At 44.4% G+C, this 19,784-nt stretch overlaps 1 protein-coding gene and 1 long non-coding RNA gene across 3 annotated transcripts in view; one reads left to right on the plus strand and one right to left on the minus strand.

Moving 5' to 3' along the window:
• Nucleotides 1–3,628: 3,628 nt before the first annotated feature.
• Nucleotides 3,629–19,784, plus strand: part of LOC148901625 (protein phosphatase 3 catalytic subunit alpha-like) — a 33,328-nt gene continuing 17,172 nt past the window's right edge. For both annotated transcript variants that reach the window (XM_088989518.1, XM_088989519.1), the window contains exons 1-3: nt 3,629–3,957; nt 16,495–16,695; nt 18,474–18,598. In XM_088989518.1, coding sequence (XP_088845644.1) covers nt 3,933–3,957; nt 16,495–16,695; nt 18,474–18,598 — 351 coding nt within the window. In that variant the 5' untranslated portion in view covers nt 3,629–3,932. The remainder of the gene's footprint in view (nt 3,958–16,494; nt 16,696–18,473; nt 18,599–19,784) is intronic.
• Nucleotides 14,390–19,784, minus strand: part of LOC148901626 (uncharacterized) — a 32,370-nt gene continuing 26,975 nt past the window's right edge. The window contains exon 3 of the long non-coding RNA XR_016114153.1: nt 14,390–15,151. This is a non-coding gene — a long non-coding RNA (uncharacterized LOC148901626). The remainder of the gene's footprint in view (nt 15,152–19,784) is intronic.

The raw sequence follows: 19,784 nt of genomic DNA on the forward strand, positions 1-19,784 counted from the left end.
TAATAGATGCAGTAATAATAATAATACTTTTCATTTATAAGTTCAAACGTAAAAGTAAAATACGTTCAAAACTCTCAAGTACACTTTACAGTCACAGGATATTTTTTGTGTGGGTGAGCAGCGGCAGCCATTCGCGCCAGTGTTCACTCAACCCGGAAGTAACTTAAATAGATAGAAAGCTAGCTAGCTAATTGATACAGTAATAATAATAATAATACATTTTATTTATAAGCGCAGTTCAAAACACTCAAGGACACTTTACAGTCACAGGATATTTTTTTCTGCGGGTGAGCAGCGGGTGGCTGCCGCTGTTAAGCCGCAGAAAAAAATATCCTGTTGTAGCCGTTGAGGAAAGAGCACACACAACTGAATGTGGAGATGTGTTTATTCCAACGGCTAACAAGTGGATCTGAGCCAAACAGAAAATGCAGTGAAATATATGTGATATGGACCCGCCCCCTCCCGTGCACCTGCTTTGTCGTAGTGCCCGCCATGCAGCCCCCCCGCCCCTAGAACACCCAGAAGGAAAGTCAAGGTGAAAACTTTGCTGGGGGCTTGACCAGCCTGCCACAACGACTACGCAGTCCTTCGTTCGGTGGTGCAGGTGACATCATTCAGGCAGGTGACCCGGGTGAGACCTGAGTGGGGGAATGACACTCAACCCAAGCATGCCGTGGTGAGGCTGGAGGTTTCGGAGGGCGTCCGCGACGTGGAACCTGGGACGGCGAAATGTCCTTGCCCGCAACTAAATGAGCCAGTTTGAGCCCGTCTACTGAAATGCCCTCTCTTCGCCCACCCATATCGAGCACAAAACTCTTTTCACCGTGTTCGAGCACTCTAAACGAGCCATCGTACGGCGGCTGGGGGGGAGAGCGGTGGGCATCGTGATGCACAAAGACAAACCGGGCTGAGCGAAGAGCAGACGGAACAAATACTTTGGGGACACAGTGGTGAAATGGTGCTGGAGTCAGGGGTTCTCCTGGTAAAAAGGGGAAAGAAGGTGTACCCGAAGCTTCAGGCAGAAATTCACCAGGGACGCGGAGCGGCTGGCCGAACACTAACTCTGCTGAAGCGGCGTTAAAGTCTTCTTTCGGGGCCAAACGTAACCCGAGCAGGACCCACGGAAGTCGGTCGACCCAGTTACCGTCCGATAGCGCGGCCCGTAGCGTGGCTTTAAGTGACCGGTGCAAACGTTCGCACATCCCGTTAGCCTCCGGGTGGTAGGCCATAGTGCGGTGTACCTGCACACCCAAGGACTGCGCCATGGCCGACCAGAGCTCGGAAACAAACTTGGGACCTCTGTCCGAAGTGATGTCGGATGGCGTGCCGAAACGCGCGACCCAGGACGACAGAAATGTGTGTGCTATATGTGCCGAGGTCGTGGAGGACCGGGGGACTGCCTCCGGCCACCTAGTGGTCCGATCGACCATAGTGAGGAGATGTGTGCAACCCTGCGAAGGAGGGAGGTGCCCGACCAGATCCACATGGACGTGGTCAATTCTCCTGGCCGGAATTGGAAAAGTTTCCAGGCTTGTCCGGGTGTGCCTGTGGACTTTGCCGGCGCCCACGGGTGCTACTGGGCGTTGGAGATTCCCGGAGCCTCGTAGGAGCAGCGTCGAGCCTTGGTGCCGAACCGCTGATGGAAAAAGCAGATGGCTTTCCCGCGCCGACGGTCGGATCGATGCTCGACGCCACTTCACCGAGGAGTTCGGCCTTCACGCTTTGCACGGTGAACCGCCGTGTCGCCAGAAGCACTCGATCTGCGTCTTCCGCCAAACCACGATAGTTGCCGGTGGCGAGGCACGTCGAGTTAGCTGGCACGGCGCGCACTGCGGCCGGTAGAGGTGAAAAAATATGTGGGGGAAAAGGAATCTGCCATCATCCGAATTTAACAGCGACAGCATTTTGTCCATGAGATCCACTGCGGTTCCGTCGCTGAGTCCGGGAAGGGCAAGATGTCTGTCTGCTCTCTCAGAGGCCAATAGCGTGCACCGCCTGACCAGCAGTTGTTTAAACGCGTCGTACTTGCCGCATCGTGGAGGCGCGCGCAGAAGTTGCATCATGCGATGTGTTGTCGGTTGGTCGAGGGATGCCAGGACCATGTAATATTTTGGCTCATCTGTCGTGATGTCTCATAGGTAGAAAAGCGCCTCCACATGCTGGAACCACGAAGCCGGGTCACTGTGCCAGAACTCGGGCAACTTCGCGCCATAGGCAACAGCTGCGAGTTGGGGCGCCGGTCGTGGCGACATGGCCGTAGAAGACACATCTTCGTCTGTTGCCATGAACATTTCCATCGTCAGGGTCACCAGTGTAGCCGTTGAGGAAAGAGCACACACAACTGAATGTGGACACGTGTTTATTCCAACGGCTAACAAGTGGATCTGAGCCAAACAAAATGCACTGAAATATATGTGATATGAACCCGCCCCCTCCCGTGCACCTGCTGGGTGAGATGCTTGGTCCTAGTGCCTGCCTACAGTGACTGTAAAGTGTCCTTGAGAGTTTTGAAAGGCGCTTATACATGAAATGTATTATTATGATTTACGGTATACTGCAGTCATGTACCTGCTTACCGTAAATCAAAACCAGCATCTTCAGAAAGGCAGCAATCGACATGTACATTACCATTTGCCAGTGAATTACTGGACCTCCTTGGTTTGTACCCCTACAGTTGAACAAAAAGGTGCAGATGTCTTCTTTATATCCATTTAATAATTAGGACCAATTATGTATTAACCATAAAAAGTATGCTACTATAAGATGGTATCTGAATTGTATCATCCTTCATTGTGAATTTTATTGGCATGCATGAAAATCACGCGACAACACATTGTCAGACGAGTGCAGATTTATGAGCTATGCGAAATGGAAGCCCTGAACTGTAAATGTAATTTTATAATCCTCCAAAGGGTGGCAGTAATAGTCCGAATGAGTAGTTGTGGCTACGCACATTGTCCGGCGTGAGGGAAAATAAGCGTGGGAGTTCCTTCTCTCGCCATTCTGGGGGTTTACTAGACTTCGTAGGGAGTCGTTGAGAAGCAGACCCCGAGTTTCTTTTTCTTGTCGAGAATCTGCCTGCAATTTATTCCCATATCTCCGCCTTCCTCCAAAACCAAGCATCTTCACCAAAACAAAGCCGGGATTCAAGCATGTCGCCTCAAATGCCTCACTCTATCCGTCGCCCCATTTCTAACAGATGCTTTTCCCCGACCGAGAAAAGACGAAACCCCGCCGAATGAGGCCAGTGCAGCAGCCTGCACGTCATAGCACATCGTCGACACCCGCAACAACAGGAGGGCCCAAAAACAGAATCAGATCAGAAACCTCCTCCCTCAGCCCCATGTAGAATCCCCCACCCACCACCTGCTTTTCGACTCCCAGAATATCCGTCTGCAACGCAACTCCCGGCTGATCAAATGTAGGCATGATAAAACGAACGATCCACGGCCATTGGCTGCGACTGTACATTATGTGCACACTGGTTCAGCCGTGAGCACGCTTTCCCTGGTTCCTCGCCCTCTCTTTATTTTGTGTAGCATGATCGGTCATCCCTGCGTTTCCATACGACCTTATTTCACTCAATAAAGTCGCCGTGCGCGTGCCTGCTTCTCAACATTTTCGGTGAGGGCGGGAGAATTGAAGTGGTGGGTGGGGAAGCAGCACCGTACGACACAATCAGGGTCTTCCCCTCGTTATTCCATTAGAATTCGCTCCTCAGCGAGGCAATACCCAATTTTCCAAAGTAGGGTGCGTGTGAGTGCTTTGCAATGCACGGGCTACGTGTACGCGCACTACTCCCAGTGGTGGTTCGCTGTCACTGAATAATACCCTCCAGACTCGAGTCCACCACGGAATGACAGAGCGAGACACAAACCAGCGAGTGTCGGCGATGAGCGTCTTGTTCCAATGAAACGACTTGCGGTGTGACGATGACAGCGAAAGGCAGACATAAAGGTAACGACTGTCTTGGCGTGTGTTTTGCTATGCGGCGTGAATGTGGTCACGGGGATGATGTTGCGGCGACGCGAACAGGAAGGAGGAAAGGATGCTGCTACGTGGGAGCATTTTACAACATTTCTGCCCATCATTTGCTGAGTTTTTAATATGCACGTTATATTTATGCGTGTGGGCGTCTGCTTGTTTTCAAGAGCTGGCCTACATTTGAGGTCTTGTTTTATTTTTAGACGCAGACAGGTGATCGATTGCTTATAAAAGCTTGGATACAGTAAAAAACTTTTCCAACCGGAGCGTGCGGCATCCTTTCGGGTTTTTCCGTTTTAAGATTTACTTCCTCATCGTGGCCCTTTAAATCCCCCTACGGTCGTCTTCTACTCAAGGCCTGCGCGTTCTCGAGTGGTGGTTGCTTTTGTTGCCGCTCTTCCAGCCTCCTTCTTGGCTTCACCTCATGTTTGCCTGACGGTCAAATGAGAGACAAAAAGGAATGAGAGGATGTTCTGGCTTGCAGATGAGAAGATAGTACGTCGCCCGCTGGGCTATCGTCGAGATGACGAGACGTCATCTCGACGCTTCGTGCTGCACTAATGCTGTGTTGTTATTGCATCATTGGATGATGGAATATATAATGTGTTGGCGAGAGTACGGGTGGCTGACTATATAGGAAGGGGGCTTTGCACGGGTTATGTGTATGGAGTCACCACTACATACTAGCTTGCCATTTCACGCACACACAAGTGCAGCCTCTCCGTCACATGCGACGATGTTTGGTCGACCCACTGGTAATAAAGTCACAAGGTCTCTCTGCCGGAAGAAGCCGGGCTGACAGCTGGACGTGTCGCCCAGGCATTCCCCGGTATTCCGTGCGTCAGTCGTGCTCAAGAGGGGGGTTGCAGTTTTTGCACGTAGACTATTGGATTAATATGAGCATCCACTTCCTCTTCGATTTTGTGTGTGCGCGCGCGTGCGCACGTGTACAACTGGACGGATGTGCATGAACGGCGCTGGATCACCGAACTTGCTGATAATATTGAATAGCTTCACCCCTCTGGCATCACTATGGATGAATAGTTATCTCACAGAATGAGATGTTCTCGCGGGGGCGTAAATGAGGGGAGGAGCTGTCTGGGCATGCCACTTTCTGAATGTGGCCACTCAGCATCCCTCTTCACGTCTTGTAGAAATCATAAGACTGACATTCCCTTTTAAAATACAATATGTTACGCGTGTTTATAAGCTGCATTGAAAGGATCGTGAACATTCAAGATGCAGACAACCAGTCACTCATATAAGTGTCACCATTTGGAAGGTGGTGGTGGTGAACCCCAAAAAAGCAGCCAGGAGAGAGGAGCAGGGTGTATTTGACAAATTGTTTAAAATAAAGTCAGCATGAACATAAACACAAACAACAAGGTCATCAGAACAGAAACGTCCAAAGTAGCAAATAAAACCAGGAGTAAAACATGACAAGATGAAACAAACCTGACAAAGTGAAACAATGACCCAACACTGAATGGTCGTGCTAGAAGTCATTTTAACTGCCACTGATTAAAATGACCAACACCTGTGCAGCTGCAGGCGGGGCCGATAGGGCCACCTGTTGGCGCAAACCAGAACGTGACAATAAACACCTGCATGCACCCCCCACCCGCACTTACACAGAGCAAATGAGACATACAAACGCAAGCTGCCTGCTGCCATGATGGAAATACTAAGAAAATAAAACAAAAAACAAGGGGGAAAATTGTTTCACGGTTTGGTTGTTTTTAATTTATTTGAAACGTTGACTCACACATATTCAGAGATAAGATTTTTGTGAAAAATTGTCCCTCGTAAAACAAGGCCAGGTAAAATCAATTGTTAAATGTTTCCCACCGTTAACGTGAGACTGATCATATGTAGCTCAATGGAAAAAATCTATATATCATCAGATAGAACATAATTTTCTAAGTCCAGCCTTCCATCCATCCATAACTGAGCAATGATTTAGTTTTGAGTCTGAAAATTTCAAGCATTTATAGATGAACGAAAATTTCTAAAAGTAACATCAATATTTTCCATAAACACTGAAATCAAGAGTGAGTGGAAACAGTATAGTGTATACTGTAATTGCGTGTTAAGTCAAGTTGTTGTCTCGACGGTAAACTTTTTAATGCATGACTGTAATTACAAGTACCCAAATTCCACAAAGAGCGTGTGTCAGTCCTGTGATTGACAGCTGATTCATTCAGGGAGTACCCTGATCCCAACACAAGTCAGCTGTGACAGACTCCTACTCCCAGTGTGTTATAGAAAATGGATAGATGGATGGACGGTTGTTTGTTTTCTACTCTCCTTAACAACTCCCCTTCCAATATACCATCATTACTCTCCCTAGCCCACCAGAGCTCAGCTGCCTCCACTTCAGAGCAATTGTGCAGCATATACCCTCATGCATAAGCCATCACAACACACACACACACGCACACACGCACACGCACGCACGCACGCACGCACGCACGCACGCACGCACACACACACACACACACACACACACACACACACACACACACACACACACACACACACACACACACACACACACACACACACACACACACACACACACACACACACACACACACACACACACACAGACTCAAAAGCACATTCGCTCACAAACAGCAACACCACAAAGCAGTTCATCACACCTGGTGAGAATGATTTAATGTGTTTATGCTGAAGGGGGACGGTGACATCAGTCACACAGACAGCACTGGGTCGGTTAGACTGAGCTTGGTGGTTCCCATGTTATGGATTTTAGTGCTGTTTGTCAGATAGAAGTGTGTGTGGACATGGAGCAAAAGGACAGCAGACCTGTAGGAATGGCCAGAAAGTGTGGGGGCGAGGCGACTGGGCGAAGGAGAGACGAGCGTGTGAAAAAGGCCACAAAGGAGTCTTGCTGGATCAAGGCACAGCAGCAAGATTGATCTTTTTTCCATATTTATGACTCACATATTATAAACATGAACATTCTCTCTAATATTGCACGGGAGTGCTGAGAAATACTATTGCAGAACCAAATGCGAAAAGCATAATCTATTTCACGGTACACAGCCTTTCGCTTTCGAGTTTGCACTGTCCATGTGCATGATTTGTATTTATATTCGCCCCGGAGAGTTGATAAATCAAATTGCATCGTATCATAGCAATCAGCAAGTATCATGAAAATATGTGATTGGATGTTGAGGAAACACTACTATCATTAATTGTTTTCTTCCCAGAATCTCAGGAGGATAGTGTTTGGACGTCATTGCTAAAAACATTAGTAAGTGTTAGCTCATTGACTTGGATAAAATCAAAGAGGAATTGGTTCTCAATTTTGTGTTTATTGTTGCAGAAGAATATTAGAATGTAATGTCACCGCTCTGCAACTGCACTGAAAAATCAACGTCGTGGCTTGGTGTAAGCACTAAACTGAATCCAGATCATGGCATGTAAAGTAAAAACATATTCCTGGCTAATAGTATTAGCTGATACTCCATGCATCATGTTTAGTAACAAGCATTGCAGAACACTCAGCGGGGCTGAAGCATGTTGATTGTTTAAAAAAATGTATCTGTCCTTTCCCGTTATGTTTTTTGTTGCAAAATGATCGATCCATCTTCAAGCTACAAAGAGTAATGATGCTTCCATAAAATATGGACATTGCGTTCTGAAACTAAACCCAAGCAAGTTTTATCAAATAATAGCATCACTTAGTTGTGCCATCTTATGGCTGCGGCTCGATAAATGTGTTGACCAATCTGTATGCTGTCCATTTTATCAGTGTAAACAGAATAGCCAGTATATACAAGCTGCTTGATAGCATCACATTAAATTAAGTGTGGTCACACCAAGTTCGGCTAATGCAATGCGGAGACTAGAGCTAAGAAGGCAAAAGGATAGGCAAGGAAGCCAATTGTAAAAGTTTCATGCCTCCATAGGTCCTTCATTGTCTGTGGCCAGGCTCTGTTTCACTGTTATGCCCTCCAAAAGACTTTTCTTACATTGCACGTTTTGGTTCGTAAGCACAACTGAAGTTGGAAGTGTGACTCATGGCCGCATTTCATTTAGCTGTACAACAGTCACGGTTGTGGCGATGTGACAACTGACTGTCTGACCCAACAAAGTGGCTCAGCAAAGCTTAATGGCACATCAGTGAATTGACTCAATGCTGGAAAATTTGTAAAGCAGCAAAATAATACACGAATAAATGAATAAATAAATAGACTAACTAACTAAATAAATAGATAAACAAACAAACAAATAAATAAATAAATGGACAGACAGACAGAAAGACAGACAGATAAAGAAACAAGAAAATTGGCACACATTTCAATGCTTGTACATGATACAGTGATACCTCAGTTTCCGAACTTAATTGGTTCCCAGAAAGTGTGTGTCAGGCGAAAAGTTCGTCTGCCGAACATTTATTTATAAGAAACCATTAAATTATTAAATAATATATAAATCATTACATCATATATAAATCATTATTAAAATAATCAGTTCCCAGGTCCCCATAAAACATAATTTTCTACTAAATAAGCCTTAAAACTACACACAATATACCTTATTTTATGGATAATAAATGTGCTATTGGATTGTAATTAAAGAAATAAACTGTACTGTATAATAAAGTTGTTTTATTTACCTTTGTGATGGTTGTTCATGTAGTTGCCTCTTGATGATATCCGAGTGATGTTGCCATGCTTTCTCGGCGATAATACCCTCACTGGACCTCTTCAAAATGGACCTTTTTCTTCACACATATGGAAACTGATATTATTCCCATTCTCCAAATTAGCTAAATATATATAAGACGGTGCTGCGAGAGTAGCTGCCTTTCCAGCAGCTCATGTATTTTGTTTTTCTACTTTCATTCCTTTCATCACTTCAATCAATTAATTGTGATACCACAGCAAGCAACAGTGGCATCAACAAGGGTGCAGCGAAGCTTATTGAAGAAAAACTAGGCAAAAAAGTATTCTACTTCGCTTGTCGCCATCACATATCAGAGGTAATAATTGGAAGTGTATGGGAGGCTGTGTTTATCAAGGTCAAAAGTCCTGACAACCCAATGTTCAGCAATGTGAAAGAGAAGTGGGACAAGTTGGTTAAGGACTGCCCAAGAGTTCTGGGCCTAGTTGAACAAGACTTGAAACAGAAGAAGACAAGCACCTTGAGGAAGCAAGTCCGAGGGCAGAATACAGAGAGGTGGCAGAGCTGTGCCTGATCCTGCTTGGTGAGGAACCTCCTCGAGGTATCCACTGGGCCAACCCAGGTGCCATTCACCAAGCCCGCTGGATGGCCAGGAACATTTACAGTATGAAGATGCTCATGTTTTCAAAGGAACTAAAATACAACACGGGCACTATCTTCAAGTTGGAGAGGATGAACAAGTTCCTGGCCTTATTCTACACCAGCCACTGGGTGACCACCACATCTGCAGCTGATGCACTTATCCATGACCTCCAGCTTATGAAGAACATGCTGCAATACAAGCAGTATGACTATGAACTGGCAACCTCTGTTCTCAAGAAAATGAACATCCACAGCTGGTATCTGACCCAGGAACTAGTGCCATTCACCTTGTTCAGTTCACATGCTAGCATGACCAAGTTTGCAAAAGAGAAGCTCGCAGTCAAGCTGTCAGAAACAGAGAAACCTGAGAGTTACAGGAAAGGCTAGCCAGTGTTTCCTGTCATCAAGGCAGCTACAGTTCTCACAGACCTGGTGGGGCCAGAGTCTCACTTTCTGTTTGATGCTCTTCGAGTGAAATGTGACTGGCTTACTACTCCTGCTGACACCTGGGAAGACAATGACAGCTACAGGAATGCACAGAAGTTTGTGAGGTCAGTGAAAGTGACCAATGATGTGGCTGAGAGAGGTGTGAAACTAATGAGTGACTTTGCAACTCAGATCACAACTGACCCAGAGCAAAGAAGCTGCCTACTACAAGTTGTGGAGTACCACAGGAAAAAAAATTGATAGTTTCAAAAAAGCCATATTGAACAAGTGATAATACATGTATTAGTAACATCCTCTCTGACAGTTTCTTATGCAATATATGTGTCAGTGCAGTGCTATCATACTACCAAACTGATTGTTAGCTAAAGCGTTCATAAGCCGAGGTATCACTGTATCACTGCATTGTACCAACCGATATGTGTGAATCAGTGAATTATATCAATCTGATAGCTACTGTGCTGATTCTCACTGAGTTTATTCTCATTAGGGTAACATGGGCGGTGCTGGAGCCTAGCCCAGATGTCTTTGGGAAAGGGACACCCTGAACCGTTTGCCAGCCATTCGCAGGGCACACAGAAACAAACAACCATTCGCCCTCTCACTCACACCTCGGGACAATTTGGAGTGTACACTCTGCCTGCCATGCATGTTTTTGCAATGTGGGAAGAAACCAGAGGAACCGGAGAAAACCCACGCGGGCCAGGGAAGAACATGCAAACTCCAAACAGGGAGGCCGAAGCGGGACGGGAACTGGCGACCTCTGCACCGTGAAGCCGCCGTGCTAACCACTCAACTACCGGGCCCCATCAATAATTGTTATTTGAAATAAAGTTCATTTCCAGAGTGCATAGAGCAACATATCAGTTCATCATTGCTGATATCTAATCTGCACAATTGCTCACATGCATGCATGTATTCATGCACGTGCAAGCCACCACTTCTGGCGTGGCTTGGGGGACTCTGGCCCCTTTTAGTGCAACATGCGGTCCCATTCCCTCAGAGTTGCACCAAGGCCTTGTGTGAACTGCATTTTAGGAGTATAAATGTGTAAAATTTGCATCTTGCCTCGCGAATTAAGGGTCACCCCTTGACAGCTCTTTGTGCGTCCTGTGGGGAGGGTGGCAGGGCACTGTCTATTTATAGGAAGGTACTCGAAAGAGAGAGAGAGAGAGAGAGAGAGAGAGAGAGAGAGAGAGAGAGAGAGAGAGAGAGAGGTGGAGTGGGGGGGCTTTTGTCTAATGAGGCCAGGCTGTTAGGGGATGAGTTGTTTCTGTTTGTGTGAGTGTGTGTGTGAACGTACACAGATGACGCTTCATGCGTGTCGTGTGTATTAATCGAATGACTTCAAACATATCTTTGCTTATTCCCCTACCACCATCACCACCTTCAAATACCCACGGTCCCGTCAACTGATCTGGGCCAAAGATGGCGGATAAACACACACATGCACATGCGCGCACACACACACACACACACACACACACACACACACACACACACACACACACACACACACACACACACACACACACACACACACACACACACACACACACACACACACCCTATTCAGAGTCACAGAGTTCCCGCTTCAGTTTCCGTGCACTCCAGATTTTGCTCCGCTCCCTTTTTTAATGGCTTTGTCTCATCAAAGTCAAAGTCAAAGTCAAAGTCAAAGTCAAAGTCAGATTTATTGTCAAATATGCTAATATGCATTACATACAGCTCATCCTTTCAACCGCCACTTCTTGGCTTTTTATTTATTCGTGTCGAGAGCAACAGAATGAATGATCTTGGAAGGTGTGTGTCTGCGATCATGTGATGTGAAGGCAACCTACATTTAGCATTTTACAAACACCACCGCACACACGCACACGTAAGCACACACGTAAGCACACACACGCACACACACGCACACACGCGCGCACACACGCACACACACTTATCAGGTCTGTGTAGATGATCAGTAGTCACAATGTTGCAGAATCACAAGGGACCCTGACTTGTCCATTGCATATGTCTAATTGCGTTTTGACATCTCATGTTTCAAATATGTGACAACTACTCTACTTGATTTCAATATCAGTTTTCCAAACACAAAAATTGGAAGAGAAGATGGTATCTTTGGTCATGTCGGCAATCTCTCTAGTCACCATTGCCGTCACTTCCTGCTGCAAAAGCCCTGTTGCTTGCGAATAATGTTCTGTGAGGCTGAAACTAATGAAATATCCCTATAATTGATTTTAGCCATTATAAATAGTAGGTGGGTGCATTCTGATCAAATTCTGCTCCAATTAAGGTATTTGAGCAGCCCATACAAATTTAGGGGCTTTGGTTGAAAGCCATGTCATGGACTGGCCCTTCGCTGTTCTGTGCTGTTGAGATTTTTGGTAGAGCTGCTTCATTTTTTTCACTGAATAGATTCCACACTTGGGAGTTCATTTGTGGAAAGTGAGTCGAATGATATAAACAGTTGACAATGTGAATGGATGACTGTGAATATTCAGTCAGTAAGAACTACCGAAAAGTGATTTCATCTGTCATCATGCAACAGCTGGATATCACCAATTTGAAAAGGGGGAAATGACCATTGTTTCTCCCTCAGACTCGTAACAAGGTCAAATTGAAAAAAATCTCAACATAACCCCCACAAATTACACACTCAAACAGTCAAACAACCTTTTTCGTGCAGAGGTGCGTTACAACTAAAACAACAACCCCAAACTTTGGGGATCTTTATGCGTGTTTACTACATCACGATTTGGACGGCCATGTTACTGACACGTCACATTATAAATTCAATAGGAATTGGATTACATGAGATTACATTAGATTACCCTTTATTAGTGTCATCTAAAATCATTTGTCATGTGTTTTTTATGATGTTACGAGAGCAGCATGTTTTGTTATGTAATGTCGGGAAAGAGATGCCCATTTCACGGTAAGATCAGAGCATTGGTGAGTATAGTTTTGCTTTTTTGAATGTTGCTGTGCAGTTGACCATTTTGTGTTTGGGAGCCTTTTCATCTTTATTAAGTTCATAGAGTTGCTTGTTCTAAAGCCACAAAGGGACACAAGCCAGTGTCTTATTGTGCCTTTCCCAAGCCCGGATAAATACAGAGGGTTGTGTCAGCAAGGGCATCCGACGTAAAAGCTTGGCCAAAATAAACCTCTCAAGATGGAGGACCCTGATTCGCTGTGGCGAGCCCTTGAAGGGAAAAGCCGAAAGGAAAAGAGGAAGAAGTTAACTCGCAGCAGTTAATTGTGTTCTCTAGAAGTGGCTTACCGTAATAACGAATGAATAATATTGAGATTAACATGTTTTTGTGTGACTACTTTCAATCTGACCAAATCTGAATGTAAACAGTAATTGCATGAGTTGTCTCGTCTCACATTGCTTAACCGAACTTCAAATTGTTGTGTCTTTCTGCCCTAAAATGAAAAGGAGCTCGTATTTTGTGCCAATGAAAATGTCAGCAGTCAGTAGAAGGGAACATTTCTGGTAAATCTATAAGTGTGCCGGGCTCTCCTCTGGAAATGGTATTCCCCAAGTATCATTTCGTTCTCTGCTGCTCTTGATACCCTGTCCTATTGTTCACACTTGAATCGACATTTATGACTCGTGCACATGCACACACACGTGCACCCACAATCAGAGACACACACATGCATGCCTTATTTTTGCCTCAAAAGAGGAGCATGCACGTACTAGCTTGTGTGTATGTACGGTACACCACTGGAATACAAAGTTGAGTCACACATTGACCACAGCTTGTCCTCTTCTTTTTCTGAATCTTGAAGCAACACGCATGAGTAACTTATCCTCTTCTGTGTTGTCTGACTGCAGAGTATGCACAAACCTTTCAAAATATTAATCAGCCGCTACCTGAAAGACAAAGTTGGTCCTCGCGTTCGGTGTGTGATGGAAAGCAGACTCTCCCATTTGGCAGCTGATGTTGTCCTGGGTTGTGTCAAGGTGCTCTGGTGTGTTGATGTGTTGTAGTCACTCTTAAGGTTACGTGATGCCCTACTTATTGCGACATGGGGTACAATTAGGTAGTGACGAGTCGTGTTAGTTCGTGCCTCTTTTCTACAACACAGTAACTACATGGCTACGACGCGACTTTTTTCCACTATTAAACTAGTTATACACAGCGACGGACCGTCAAGGCCTGCAAAGCCTTCTCGGCTGGCCTAAGAATACCTGAATCACGGACTGAGGTTAATTATATTTTGTCCATGAATTCAAATTGTCTTTGAGCTTCGTTTCATTCCTTTTCCCCTGGTGCGCTGCTTCCAGATGTGTGTTTTCGTATTTAAGCATTTAACCAATCACATTTCAGTCATCATTTGTTGTGAGGGTCAGAAATAATAATAATAATAATAATAATAATAATAATAATAATAATAATAATAATAATAATAATACAATCTACTTGGACGCCTTCACAATCAGTTCTGCGGGCCCTGTCACATCAAATGTGTCGATCAAACTGTTGCTCTAACCAATCAGATTTTGAGTTGGCAACCCAAAAGGGGTACCAATGCCTTCTTGAAGGCGCTGGTCAACGTTAGAGTTTTCGCAAACTATGATTGGCTAGTCGCTAGCCAATCATAGTTTGCGAAAATTGCTCTGATCACAAGCCGCTCGTGACAAGAGCATACTGACCAGAGCTAGCACACTGTCTCGGTAGCATAAGTAAATATATTGTGTTGATTTAATTGCAGTTTTGTCAACCCAAAATGGCTGAAGTAAGAGTCAAAATTGATTTGCTTGGAGATTTACTGTTAAAGCCATTTTCAAGACGGACTTTTCAAACAAAAATGGACATCATTAATAAAGGTCGGTCGGTTATTTCTTGGCTAATGGTAGCCTCTCGTGTACTTGTAGTAAATCACACCACACTTTTTTCAGTCTGGATTGATTCAGACGTAGCACTGAAGGCCTAGGGATGAAATCCACACCCCGCCACTGGTTATAGATCACTGGTAAACAGCAAATTTTAATCAATGGATCCTTAAAGGTAATTTGACAGTGATTGGCGTATTTTTCCACACATTTTTAAGATTTTTTCTTACGTTTGATCAGCAAAAACTTGCACAATGCCAATTTTACGCTGCATTGCACATCGTAGCTTGATGTTTCGGAAAAAAACTCACTCGTTTGTGGAAAAAATGGAATGGTGATGGGGTCCCACAAATCTACACACAAATCTTCTTCTTCTTTTCCTTTCGGCTTTTCCCCTCAGGGGTCGCCACAGCGAATCAATGTCCTCCATCTATCCCAGTTTTGTGCATCCTCTTCTCTCACACCAGCTACCTTCATGTCCTCCTTGAACACATCCATAAACCTCCTCTTCGGTCTTCCTTTCGGTCTCCTGCCTGGCAGTTCAAGGCTCAGCATCCTTCTACCGATACAAATCTAGACATAAATAAAATCCATTAATAAAATATCAAGAAAAAAATAAAGGACCAACTAAGTACCAACAGAAATTGCTGGCAACAAAAATGAAACACAAAGAGGATCCAAAAGGCAGTGTAACAGCAAAACCTGAAAATGTACAAAATGATACCAAAAGCCCAAACATGCCGAACCAAAGTCATAAAAAAAATCTCCATCTGATTGTCTGCCTGATTATTAAGTACTGTAGCACGTGAAAGTTGTTTTGGTTTTCTATTTATGACTGATCCATTCAATAAAATGTGGTTTTCTGAATAATCCACAAACCAAAGCGAGTAGATTACTGCAAGGCAATACTGAATGAAAATGAGACTTAAGTTGTATCTGGCAAAAATATGATCCATTCTATCCATTGGGTGATTGTTGCATAGCAAAATGGGGTGTGAATTTCACCTTCAAACATCCTGATTGACATGAGTGCAAACCCTTGGAGAGATGATTGTCATGTGATCCCAGCGTCAAAAATGAGAAAGAGGAGTCATATCTCACGGCGATCTCGAAAAGGGAGGCATAAACAGTCTGTGCAAGAGGAGTGCAAAACAGTGTGTGTGTGTGTGTGTGTGTGTGTGTGTGTGTGTGTGTGTGTGTGTGTGTGTGTGTGTGTGCGTGTGTGTGTGTGTGTGGAGAGAAAGAGAGCCAGGCCTACTTTTGGTGTGTGATCTAGGCCATTATCTGTGTTAGCACTGGTGGGGCTCGAACAGGCTCAGTGGATTCTGCGCAACAATGCCTTTTATTACATATTACCTTATGTGTGTTCAGGTGACGTGTCTCTTACAAAACAAGCAGTCAACCGTGTACTATATCTGCCGCTGTTCCATACATGATGTACGCATGTGCCCTGTACGCCTCTGCCTTTTGTTTCTCACGACTGAGTTTCTTGCACGCTCGCGTATGATTGCAATGTGACCAACGTGTCTTATTTTTGTGGCCGTGACTCCTCACGTGCAGCTGTGCGCTCTCGTTGTATTACCCTCGTCGTCAGTCAACCCCCCGTGCTCCAGCAGTGGCCTAAGGGCCTTCATTATGTAAGAAAAACATTACTTCAGAACAGAGGCAAAAACCCCTGATAACTGTGGCAGCCTCTGCTTCATTACAGTACGCCTTACACTCCATAAGTAACGCAGAGTCAAAGCGTGCAGCTTAATAATGGAGACTAATGTTTGAAGGAGAGTTCTTTTTTTAAAGGAAACACCAATGAATCATTTCTGCACCCCTCAGCCACAATGCACACCAACTTGCTTTTGACACATCTTCAATCCTTTTGTTTTCATGCACACAACTTTTCAAATGATCTTGCACCACAGCCGTCCCCTTCCCTCTGGCCCATCGGCTGACCATGAAGGAGGTGTTTGACGCTGAGGGCAGACCGAGGGTGGACCTGCTCAAAGCTCACCTCACCAAGGAGGGTCGGTTGGAGGAGGCGGTGGCCCTGCGCATCATCGATGAAGGCGCTGCCATCCTACGCCAGGAGCGCACCATGTTGGACATTGAGGCTCCAGTAACAGGTATTTTAAGATTTTTCTACAATGTCATAAATTGATGGATAATATTAATTATACAGGAGAACATTACTCCCAAAAAAGGTTTTAACTGCAGGTCACCATTCTGAAGAACTGTGCTGATAGTTGGACGTGAAATGCTCAGCTAAATTCCCAAACAGGCAAAACAGTGTTGCTGTCGCACTCTTGTATGCAGTATGAGTGGTCATTGGTGGAGTTGCAGGGCAATTATCCGATTCTATTCAATTTGTCTGGAAATGATTATTTATTGATTGTAAAATTACTTTATTCCTCTGCCGATGTGAGTGAACTAAAGTGATAGACAAAGCAATTAAATGTTCTCCTATGGCAGAAGTTGCAGTGAGCCTGTGTCGCCGCCTCTCAGGGTTTCCGAGCAAGCAACTACTAAAAAATAAAACAGGCCCAAGTTCTACACAGAATATGTTTGCGGGCAAATTGACATCGCCATCATTTCTCTTTTCAGTTTCTTTGGGGGAGCGGGGGCTGTAATTTTTGTTTGGTGTTGTGCATTGAGATTTTTCTCTTGTAAAAGGCTGGTTGTTTCCACCACTAAGAATTCTTAGAGTCTCATTGACGACTGAAAACACAGATATGTACAGCTCAGTTTCACCCACGTCATTGTCAATTTCAAGGTTGATGGAAAAGAGGATGCAAAACTGACAGAGACAGAAAGACTGCAACGTGATGAAGGGACAGACAGACGTCAGCAGTCAGACAGATGTGGAAGATCTAAAGTGAGGCGGCTGTAGAGGGACACTTTGACGAAGGGAAAGCAGACAGATGGTGAGAGAAGGGATGGGGAGATCATATGGTCCCGAAGTCTTTCACAATGTGACAGCTTCCAACGAGAAGGCTCCTTTGAGGTGGTTGAGTACACGTTGGGATATGAAACGCGACATGCATATTTGAAGAAATGGAATAGTGAAGTACAGGAGCACTGAATGATATAATCAACATAACGGCGACAGTCATGTTTGGGGAAAAACAGTTCATCACAAGTTGCTGACACTGTTTTCTCCAAAACACACACAAATAAACGTAAAAAAAAAAAAAAAACAAACAAACCCATGCACCCGCTCCTATAACAACAATAATTGCTGACAGCGGACGAATAACCAGTTTATGCTAAATAAGCCTCAACCGACCGAATCCTGTGCCACATTTAATATTTGCATTGTGTGTAATTGTTTACTTCTGTTGCCACTTTTGCACATCTATGTATTGTAGAATGGATTATGTGAATGATAACACTGTATTGGATGTGTTACTTGTACCGTATTTTCCGGTGTATAAGGCACACCCAAAAGCCTTAATTTTCTTCAAAAGATAACCCTGTGCCTTATACGCGGGTGCGCCTTATATGTGAAGTAATATTGAGCCGCAACAGCTCTAACAACCACTGTCAGAAGTTGTGCGGAACCCCAGCCTTTACAGTAGCACCTTTTAATGTGGTGCGGCTTACATTTGGAAAACTTTTAGTTTTATATTATATTTGGAAAAACTTTTTCATTGATTGAAGGTGTGCCTTATATTCCAGTGCACCTCATACACCGTAAAATACGGTAAATAAACACTTGGAAAAATTAGATGCAGGCATTCAATAGGAAGTGCCCACTTGGATCTGTGGTGTGGATCCAGCCAAAGTGTCATACAGTATTGGAATGGGGGAGCGTACGTAATGTGTAAATTCAAATTGCTTCTGTGCAGACAAGAACTGCAAACAGGATGATGAGATGCCCCCGTATGTTATATTTCATATTCAGTGTGTGGAGATATCCATGGCCAGTTCTTTGACCTGATGAAGTTGTTTGAAGTGGGAGGTTCCCCTGCCAATACGCGCTACCTCTTCCTGGGGGACTATGTGGACAGGGGATATTTCAGTATAGAGGTAAGAATGCATTGACACTGTGATCCGATATTGGTGGGGGATCAGAATGCAGATTACGAATGATTAATGCTAGCCTTAAAGTGATTATAAATGTCGACATTTATACTTTTAGACCATAAATATACCGCAAACCGAACTACGATTTCCAATCACTTCAACTCATTCACTGCCAGACAACGTGCAAAAATGTGTCCACTCTCGTGAGTTTTTTTTTGTCATTGTCACTCGAATTCCAGGACCCACAGAATATTGAGTTTTAGGACTACATAAACATTAAAGACAGCGTAAGAAACCTTGGACTCTTTCCTTAATCAGAAAAAGGAGTTCATGCCTAAATTATGTGGGTCAGGAGTTATATGAGCTTGAAATGAGGGTGGCTGTCCAAAATACAATGCAATACATACATATTGGTTGTCATAGCGCTTTAACAACAGCTGAAGCTGGAACAAAGCGCCAACACGGAAAGAAGGGAAATGCTGCCCCCTTGTGGAAAAGAAAAACAATGCCAGAGGCCATGGCCAGTGCTTTATCGGCACCCAAGCAGGAAAAACCAAAACCCGAACAAATTTGGGAATGGGAGTGAATGAGTTAATTACTATACCTTGACTGTCAATCATGAGTCTCACACGGCTACTCTTACATTTGTGATTGGATGAGCAGGTGTGAAATGAATAGTCTTGTTGTTGGATAGCCTGACCATCTAAAACACCCAAAAAGTTTTTCCCAATCATTCTTACTGACATTATCAAAAACAAGACCACAAATTCCAAATGGCCATTTGTCGCATTAAGGTTTTTCTGCGATCGCATTGTCTTGTTGAATTGAACCGCGGTGAAGCATGAGTGTTATGTCATTGACAGTTTGGTGGGAGGTGAGCAATAATTAGTCCACCTTTGTTCCAATCGTCAAGGGCAGATGCACCAAATGTAGAGCAGTCCCTTTCAAGATATCAGATGGGAAAACGCAATTCTGCATTCAATTGTTACATTTGTTGAGTTTACTAAGCAACCCGCTTTCAATCAATTGACCCCTGGCAAATTGAAATGTTAGGAAGTCGGATGAACAATTATTTTGTCTGATTTCCTTCATTGTGTATTGTGTGTATTGTTGAAGATAATCATTTGTTCAGTCAAACCTACGAGGAATGACCATTTACACATTTAAATATACACTCCTTTGTATCTAC

The sequence above is a fragment of the Hippocampus bargibanti genome, linkage group LG02 (genome assembly GCF_051943395.1).
Source record: "Hippocampus bargibanti isolate YZ-2025 linkage group LG02, ASM5194339v1, whole genome shotgun sequence".
NCBI classification, from domain to species: Eukaryota; Metazoa; Chordata; class Actinopteri; order Syngnathiformes; family Syngnathidae; genus Hippocampus; species Hippocampus bargibanti.